General features: G+C 34.7%; 1 protein-coding gene across 1 annotated transcript; it reads right to left on the reverse strand.

Annotated features, from left to right (window-relative positions):
* Positions 1 to 1,779: 1,779 nt before the first annotated feature.
* LOC137408015 (internalin A-like) lies at positions 1,780 to 2,259 on the reverse strand. Its single transcript, XM_068094406.1, has one exon. The coding sequence runs from the start codon at positions 2,257 to 2,259 to the stop codon at positions 1,780 to 1,782; it is 480 nt and encodes a 159-aa protein (XP_067950507.1).
* Between the last annotated feature and the right edge of the window lie 8,122 nt (positions 2,260 to 10,381).

Genomic DNA, 10,381 nt, shown 5'->3' on the forward strand with positions numbered 1-10,381 from the left:
TGCAAGGATGTTGCAAGATTTTAAATAGACAAGACTTGGTTGCAATTAAAATTCTCAAAAAAATACGTAACCAAAAATAAATGATAGATATACTGTAACAGACCAGACGGTCTTATCAGCACCGAGTACTCATATATTTACACAGAATTTAGAGAAAAACAACGGGACAAATTATAACTAACTTATCTCTAAATCATTTGGGACACCTATAGTAATATATACAAAGCCTCAGTTACTCATATATACCTATTTGTAACTGAGACTATATTTAAGTTTAATTCCGACAATCATCAGTAAATACAGCAAGATGTCAATGAGCGCCCATAACACTGCAACATGAACATAATAGCCGATGCTAATAACAAGAAGAACAGAGAGCTACGCTACTATTGATGTTATTTTTATGGAAGTCTGGGCAAATTTTTTTTCTTCAGAGCATTATAAAGTTTAGTTGATTTTAATCTTGAACATTCTGGCAGTCAGATCAACTCAAACATCAACAAAATCACAAATGATAAAAGAATATCTACACTTTGTGATAAAAGTCTGCTAGAAATAGATGTGGTCAAATTTTTAAAGGTGCCTTTGTATTCCCCATGCGTAGATGCACTCATTTGGATACAGGTGAGACATTTGAGCTCCAATCACGTACCGTTCACAGTTTTAAAGGAAATAAATTAACTTTCACCTTGATTGGGAACCCCATAGTACCATAACAACTCTTGGCACCATGACAACCTTTGGTACCATGAAAACTCCTGGCACCATGACAACTCCTGGTTTCATGACAACTCCTGGCACCATGACAACAAATTGGTACCATGACAACTCTTGGTATCATGACAACAAACTGGGTAGGGTCCACTGATAGCCGGTAAGCACATTCACGGTAATGCATCAGCAAAAGGCATAGCTTGAGATCTTTACAAATAGTTCAAGGTTTCAGGCTAAGATAATCGAATGATAGCCTTATAATCAACGCTTTTGGTGATCTTCAATAGTACTTTCTATATCTTAGCAATAGCATATAAAAAGGATAACTCCCAGTTTATGGATACACAGGAATAAATTCATGTTTCTTTTTAGCACCCATAATACATAGCTTTTTGATATTTTATCATATCTATCTTCTAAAAAATGGATAGGAAATATGCAAGTGCTCTCTAAAAATTAACAGATGAACAACTGTAGCAAACAAAATATACAGGAGGAGTCGATTTAGCCTCAGGACCTTTCACCTTCTCTTTGTTTTACATTCTTTCATTTTCCAAAAAAAAGCTTGTAGCTAACTTGATATTTTGTTCATCCTGCCCGCTAATCACCCGGCCTTCTTGCTTTTCCCCATTTCCTTCTCCCCTTCCACAGGCTGCATTAGTTTGTAGCCAGCACAACACCAAAACGATTTTGACAGTGTGCCTAGGCAGTATTAACAACTTTCCATAGACCTAGAAGCACTTAGAAGGGCACAATTCCTTTTGAAATAAATATCACATTGAAACTCCAAGCTAGTAGAACTCAATGGAAACACAGAAGTAAAAAACAATGCGGGTAGAATAAATACACACTCATTCAAAGAAGTGATGCTTTAAAGGTAACTGAAGAAACGTAATGATTGTAGTATACTGAGTCTGATAGAGTGTGTTTATTTGTTATAAATAAAAAAACATATAGCTTTAATGTAAAGCTTTTGTTGCTGAGGAGAGGAAGTTTCCTGGTATTTTCTACTTTTGAGCCTTGATTACCAAGAACTTGAAGCGGTGTTCTCAAGTCAGTTAGAAGTCAATTCACGTCAGTCAAGTCAGTCAAGTCAGTCAAGTCAGTCAAGTCAGTCAAGTCAGTCAAGTCAGTCAAGTCAGTCAAGTCAGTCAAGTCAGTCAAGTCAGTCAAGTCAGTCAAGTCAGTCAAGTCAGTCAAGTCAGTCAAGTCAGTCAAGTCAGTCAAGTCAGTCAAGTCAGTCAAGTCAGTCAAGTCAGTCAAGTCAGTCAAGTCAGTCAAGTCAGTCAAGTCAGTCAAGTCAGTCAAGTCAGTCAAGTCAGTCAAGTCAGTCAAGTCAGTCAAGTCAGTCAAGTCAGTCAAGTCAGTCAAGTCAGTCAAGTCAGTCAAGTCAGTCAAGTCAGTCAAGTCAGTCAAGTCAGTCAAGTCAGTCAAGTCAGTCAAGTCAGTCAAGTCAGTCAAATCAGTCAAGTCAGTCAAGTCAGTCAAGTCAGTCAAGTCAGTCAAGTCAGTCAAGTCAGTCAAGTCAGTCAGCTCTACGAACATTTATTTTGGCGCCATTACGAGAAATAATAAGCTAATGAGTTCAAGACTTTAGAATTAGACTTGACATGTATTGCAAACAAAGCATCAAAATTTGTAATTCTTTGTTAACTAGAAGTATAAAAACCAAAACTACGCAGCCGAGTTTTGGCGGTCATAAAATCAAGTGGGAAGACAATTCTTCAAATTATCTTGGGCGCAGGCTTCACAGTGTTAATCAATAGGAAATGAATGTAATTTACTCACGTATTTAGATTATATAGCCTAAGCTACACATTGTAAGGGTGGGTGTGTTTATTCAACTTACCGGAGTGTCAAAGGCTAGTGAATCAGTACTATTTTGAATGGTAAAACTCTGACTATCAGAAAATCTGTCTCGGCCATATATGACAGCTGGTGCTCGGTAGTTGGTAGAGTAGTGGTTCTCTATTTTACATCTCTGGAGGCTTTCCTTGTATTCTAAATGCACGAGAAGTAATACAACCACAAGGAAGTTTACTCTTTCCTGTTTTGCTGGCAGCCAGTCATGACCAACCCATTTTCCTTCATAATTTGGCACGGTATAGCCACAATTATAATGAGTTTGGTACCATATAGCCACAAATATAATGAGTGCACTAAAAACTAGCTACATGTATTTATGATTTATTCATACATTTACTTTTATAGCATTGTAAAATTTTCTATATTCTCAAGAAATTAATCAAAGATAACTGCTGTTCAATAGTGGTTATTAATTACATTGTCTACGAATGGTGAAGTCAACCTGATAGTCCGTAACGGTAAGATAGTGTGATGGTTTATCAGTGAGATGTGCAATCAAATTTATATACATCCCACTTTTTCATTTTAGGTGCTTGTGCGTGTGTGCGCGCATGCGTGTACGCATGCGTGTGCGCATGCGTGTGAGTGTGTGCGTGTGTGCGTATGTGCGCATGTGCACGCTGAGTAAACGCTACGAGTTTTCACATTTTTGCCTGATTTTATCCAAACTTCATGTGCATGTGCTCCGTACCTTCCGCCAGGTCACTAGAATATTTGGTTTTAAAATTCCTTCTGGCTCCTGTGAACCAGCCTATTAAACACCCACATGCTGACTTTCTGATTGAGAATAGAAGAAATCCTAGACCATGCCAGGCTTACTGCCAGTAAGAAATAAAGGATTAAAAGAAACATACATTGGTGTTGTTCTCTAATATTTCAAGTTTCCAGATTTGCTCTAGTAATACTAAATATGCTAAAAAACATCACCCTCAAATTTTCGTATAATCATGCCAACAAAGTTTGATAGAATTAGAAAAATGAACAAACTTTCTAAACTTCTCTGCTTCCTATTTAATAGTTTATTAAAAAATTTACTTGATTGTAATTGATAACAGATTGATTTAGCATTGAAAGCTCATGTAAATGTTTGCAGTTACTGACTGAAGTTCAAGAGAGCAGCAGAAACTGTATCATTATGCAATTTTGAATATTAAAAATTATTTAATGATAATAAATCTTTTTATTAAATAGATAACAGTTATTTTAAATAAGACATTTCTTGTTGTATTTAAATTTGTAGGGGGAAACATTTTATAATTACTTTTAGCTTTTGGAGTACTCAGGAGTGACTGCTTCCAGGCTGGAACCACAGAAGGAAGACCTGCATAAATCAAAAGAACGCCTGGTAAAAATATTCAGTAATAGCTCTTTCTCTCTAATAAGTTAGTTAACATAATTATATAATGTTTGTATATGATGCAATAACGTAATAAGTTTATAAGGTTTTTGGTACTTCTGGCAAGTAGAAACTGTTTCATTTATTAACTTATAGTTATGTGAACTCATAAAAATTGATAACGCCAAACTATGTAAAACACTCGCTAGTCCGACACTGTGTTAGGTTAATTAATAACGTACCTTGTTATTGGATATATATTGGCCAATAAAAACCTGCTTCTGTTAAAAGAATAAAAAATCACTGATTTAATAAGTTAAACTGAAACAATCTAGATTACGAATATCAAAAAATAAGTTTTTCAATATGAAGGCAAACATCACTTTTTGAATTTTAGAATGCGCACTTCTGACTGTGTCAGAGTCCATTGATTAAAAAGTTTCTTGCTTTTTATGCATTTTTTAAAAATACGTGAAGAATCTAAAATGTTTTAGTTCTCATATCCTATTATGATTCGTAAACTGACACAATAAACTTAAGAAATAACAATCTTAAACATGAGAAGTTAGTAAGTCAAAAAAGTTGTTTTGACTTCTATTTTCATTGCATCATCTTAAAAATAGATACAGGTCTATCGATAGGCAGTTCTCAATGAATTTTTAAATGAACCTTTGAATTTATATACTGAGCATTTTATCTGATGATGAAAACTATGTTCATGAGGTAAATGTGGTAGCATCACGCTAGATAGACCTGCTGTTATAGCAGAGGTAATGAATAGCTGTAAACAGGTCGTTGAACAGAACCTATTAACACTTGAGACGCAGCGTAATCCTGATTAGCGAGTCTGTGCTCAGACCAAGTCATTCATAAGACTTCATCCATGAGACAGATTCTCGGAAATGGAACAAAAATAGTAGAGTATGCTAAACTTGCTGTTTAATGATGAGCTCACACAAATCTGTAGTAAATTTTATCAGAAAGTATTAGTATTTTTCTATCATTTGTGATTTCTTTTGATGTTTGAAGTGATCTGGTTGCCAGGATGTTTCAAGATTAAAATCAATAAAACTTAATAACGATTTAGACGCTCCAATCAAGCGAAACTGCGATTATGACATCTATAAATGTAAAGAGACCAACAGAATAGAGACGCGTAACGCTTCAACTTGAACGCAATAGTCGATATCAACTATCTCAACCATCAAATATTACAATTCATATGTTGTTAGCCATTTTAACACATGTCTGTACAGCCAAGAGTTGAACAGATGGGCGTCAAAAATTTTCAAAGCTGAAAGTTTAAGATGTTATCACCAAACTATCAACTCACTGTTTAATTAACACTCTAAACAACTCACTAGTCAACTCACACTTTCAGCAACTCAATGGTAAAATCATTCTCTCAAAAACTCACTGGTCAACTCCCACTCTGAACAATTCACTAGCCAACTAACACTTTTAATAACTTACTGGTTAAGTCACACTCTCAACACCCTTCCACTCTTTCCTATCACATTTATCACGTCTTGTATTCATTCTCTCTTATCTGAATACTGGTCACCGATCCAGGAAGCTTCCCCTCCGGTCACCTACATGTAGTTTCCTCTCTTTGTCTCTCGTTCCGCCATTGACCCTTTGCGCAGCTCTTTCTAATACGCTCTCTTCTAAAGTTGCAACTTTCATCCCATGGCACCAACAGAACCTAAGCTCTCTGGTATGAAACAAGTCAGTTTTAAAGTAGCTTGTCTCTCAAATATAAAGTTTTATTGTGACTACATTTACTTACACTTAGGAAGGTTGTTTCTGAGAAGGCTTATTTTTTTGGTTCGCTTGTCTTGCTCAATTTGGTTTACAACTTCTAACACAGGCAGATGCCGGGCACTCGTGCCTTGAGCTAGGAAAGATCTGAGAGGTTTTAACCCTGTAAAACGTTTATTGAATTGTTAACTTTGTTTTTATAAAAGGTTGACAAAAACTCTCAGTTTGAAATCGAAAAGCACCCACTAGCGATTAAAAATTTATCTTCAAACTAAACCTCTATTTTGTATGATAATTGCTTTACATATGAAATTTTTACAAGTACATTTGATGCCAAAGTCAAAAAGCTTGAATTACTATTTTCTGAAAGCTACAATGCTCTAAATATTCATGAGAGTGTCTGGTTACAATTAAAGGGTAAAAATTAAAACAACTTCCTGGGTACAACTTTCTATACTGATAGAAACGCAGTCGCCAATGTAATACATATTTGGATTTCTGTCAAGTCTGTTTAGAAACCTCTTAGGCCATACCCTTTGAACCTTTGAACCTTTGAAGTTTACATTTTAAGAGCTTCAAACTTGGCATGTTTGTCGTGCACCACAAAAAATAAATGTGCAATAAATTAAATTTAATTATCTCTTTAGATTATGAGCTGATACAACACTCTTATTACATTTGATGTTTGCTGGTAAAACTAACTCGTAAAAATTACAAGAAGGTATTGCGCTAAGAAAATTTCACATGTGGGTTTCTATAAGTCTTTTTTGCATTAGCTGTCATTTTAAAGTAATCAGTGAAAACAATCTTGCCATAATTGACATGTTCAATACCACAGGAGATAATTAAAAAACTATAAAATAAAAAACAGCCAATATATATTTATGTATAACTTTTTATTGGCATTGGTAATCATAAAAAATGATGTTTTTCATTACATGCAAAAAATGAAGATGAAAAGACAGAAGTCAAGAGTTCTTGAGTGGGTTGAACAAGAACGTTTTAAAAGTTGGTAATCTAATAGTATTGAAGAAGACTTGAGATAGTGAATTGAAGGTCGTAGTAAAAGAAAGATTATAAAATGAAACGTATGATGGTGTCTGTAGTAAGTTGGTGTCACGGAAAAGAAAATGATGTTTATCATATTCGTGAAGGATAAATACAAACTTTCTGGCAATGGTTTATGAAGTATTTTGAAACCTGTAACACCAATTCAGAAACGAGCATTTTTGGAATAAGGTAAAATGTTTAAAGATTTTATGATATGATTGGCAGAGGTGTGGTGAGCTAGAATCGTGATCGGTAGCGCACAAATTTTAGTATAGATTTCTGTAAGAGGAATATTCTTTTCTGCTGCTGATATGGTGGAACGGAGAAATCTATAGTAACGCTAATGATTAGTTGGCACTGTACTAATTGAAAGCAAAACAACAGCGCTAATGTAGCTGTTTAAACAACAGCGCCTATGCAGTTTAAACAACAGTGCCTATGCAGTTTAAACAACAGCACTTATGCAGTTTACACTAAAATATTTTGCAGCTGCTCACTTTGTCACACTGCAATTGTATTGCCTGTTGGTTAACATTAGAATTTCGTAACTAGTTTCACCTGTCAATGCTATTCATCTGTCAAATAGGTTAGAAAATTAATTTATGGAATGAATCCCAAGATGTCTTGAATGATTTGTTTTGGAAATGACTGTAGATAATCTCTGGTGTTAATCACACTTCTGTCTAATTATAGTTAGAAATGGCAAGCAAAGAGTGGTGTTGCCCAGCTTAGTCAAAGAGATTAGGGAAGGGCTTTGACGTCAGTGCATCTCTTCTCCTTGTGCCTAAATTTCTACTATGTCCTTGCATGACAAGTCAATATGCACCGAGTCAAACTTCAGTAACATAATGGAAATGGTGAGCGTGAAATATTGTGTCAGTTTTTAGAAAACAAAGAAAATTGATTTGCAACTGGCAGTTTTTAGCTAACAGAATTTGTCTGACCTAGTAGTTTAGTGTTTGGAGAAAAGCTTAGCTTTTTTGCTGGAAACTAGTGAAGTTATGGAAGCCGCTTTTAATGGTGCAAAAATATTTCACAGTTTTTTGTCATTGCTGAAATCTAGGGTTGGAGTTGTGAAACTGTTTCTGATGGTGAAAAGATATTTTTATGACTTTTTGTCATCAAGTCTTCTAACCAAGTGCGCATGACTAAACAGTAAAATGCACAAGCTCTGCTTACTGTTGGTTATATGTAAGTCATATTTATATTACTAGTACCGTGTTAGTTTGGTGTGCTGCAAGAGAGCCTCAGGTGTGCTGCTAAAGTGCGAAGAATAAGTATGTACACAACTATTCTACTGCTATAGAGTGTGAACAATTTGTGCAGTTGAGAGCGTGCTTGACTCACAAGGGTACTACATATACTATATATATATCCTACAAATCCTATATGCTGCAGTATTTTTCACAACTTTCCACCGTGGCTTATATAGTATTATTATAGTAAAGGCTGTGTTTAAATTTGAAAAACTTGGGCTTGGGGTGGAAGCAGCATGCAAATTTTTATTAAGGTATTAGTAAATTCAAATTTTTATCACTGCTGTTCGCTGGCACCTTTTGTGACCTCATAGTATTTGAAAAACAACTTATTGTGCAAGGAAAGTGTATGAAAAGAATTATGTTTATGAACCAAATATACCACCGGTACATGTGAGATGGCTTAAAACTATAAGAGACTAAATATTCTTTTGTGTCTGGAGGGTGATTTATCTTACGCATAGCTGTTGTTTATAATGGTGATCAACGCAAAACCAAAGCATGTGACAAAAACTCCACATTTAATACTTGAAGCTTTCACTTTGCATGGTTTGATGCATATGATGCCTGAAACGCTGACTCAATGCTTGTTGCTGCTGCATTAAACTAAACATCATAGACCTAAATAATAGTTATAAAAGGTAGTATTAGCAGGCAGCATGCTTACCCAATTGATTGGTCCAGTTCATGACCTATAGGAGAGTCAGATTATTTGAGTGATGGATCGCTTAACATTGTAAGTTTAGCTAGTACTATGATAAGTTTTCTTATCCAGCACAAATAAATGTAAGTAACAAGTTAGCTGTAAGTTATGACCAGTTCTGACATAGCTCATCTATCTACCATTCTAGCGTCTATCAGTTAAGTGTACGTACAATGACAAATCAAATTAACGAGTTATGCTAAAGAGAAGTTTTCAAACCTATTTTTAGTTCACTTTGTAGTTCGTTTCTTATGCTGCTTGCCTCCATTATTGACCTGCACCTATTTATAACAATACATGCCTTAAATACCCTGATGAATTGGTTGACTTGAAATTAGGAAAATTTTGAAACAAGTCCCACAGATCGTGGTTGTCAAGACAGATAAATATGAGCTGTTTGTCACTGGTTAATTTTATTTAAAGCAAATTAGACTTTGATACAAATAATAAAATAAAGAACAGTAAAGTAACATTACTCACTTTGAAAGAAAATGATCTTTTTGCATAAGACTGTTGTATAATATGGATTGACGAGGTGTTGGTGTCTGGTATAAGGTGTAGTCAATTTTCTGTGAAGGTAGAAATGTAATATAATTATGATCAGGCAGATTGGAGATATGATCTGAGTATTTTAAACAGGAAATATCTAATTATTGGATGCTTATATCAGGAACAGCTAATTTGCTTGGGACTGCTAGAACTGACAACTATTTGAGTGCTGCCTCAATGTACTAAGGTATATAGCTGCTTTCAAAAAGTAGAGACAGGTACTCTAGTTTGCCTTACATTCACTGATTTTGGTAGTACATGTGGTCGTATTTCATTGCCAAATGAAAATTGTGTGCAACTACATAGTAATATGGTTATGGCTTTCAAGCCTAGCCTTGTATATAAAAGCAGGTACCCTGATCCTGGACCAAATTAACAACTTTATATCGGCTGTGGAAGTACTCACATTGTATTATAGTAATGTACTCACATTGTATAATAATTTCTTTCGAAGTGAATATTATATTGAAACTGCAAGCCTGTGGAACTCAATAAAAACAACAGCAAAAATCAAATAAATTAAACAGTTTTTTTTCAGACTCTTCCGAAGAAGGGATGTTTTAGAGACAACTGAAGAAGCTATATTTGATGTACACGAAGTCTTATAAAGTGTATAAATTTTTATGAAGAAAAAAACAAATAGTTTTACCGCAAAACTTTTGCTGCCAAAAAAAGCTTTCAATTTTGTTTACTTTTCATTTTTGATTACTGAGAACTTCAATCAGGGTGTCATTAAAACTAATGTTTTGTCGGCAGTCATTTTTCATTTCTTGGTCTGTTAAAATATCCCTCAGTATTTTTTTAGCAATATCTCAAGAACTAATAGTTTAATCAATTTGAAACTTGGGAGTCTCAGTGAAAACATATAGCACACAAAACAACCAAAGTTTGTTATACTATATAAATAAAAAGTGCGCAGAACATAGCCAAACTACTCCGTCTAGTTTACCCGGGCATAGAATCAGACAGAAAAACACTTCCTAAATTACCTCGCTCAGAGATGAGAAGACAACTCCTGAATTACTTTGTGTCCAGGCTTCAAAGTGCTCAAAATATGGACACAAGTTTCAAGTGAAACAAACAATAAATTTTTTTCTGACTTTGAAAGCGTTTAAAAACACTTTTGGACACTAGGGAACCAAAATG

The sequence above is a fragment of the Watersipora subatra genome, chromosome 11 (assembly GCF_963576615.1).
Source record: "Watersipora subatra chromosome 11, tzWatSuba1.1, whole genome shotgun sequence".
Lineage (NCBI taxonomy): Eukaryota > Metazoa > Bryozoa > Gymnolaemata > Cheilostomatida > Watersiporidae > Watersipora > Watersipora subatra.

Bases quoted from the DNA above. Each gene is read 5' to 3' on its own strand.
- LOC137408015 (XM_068094406.1), bottom strand. From the start codon at position 2,259: ATGTTCGTAGAGCTGACTGACTTGACTGACTTGACTGACTTGACTGAC.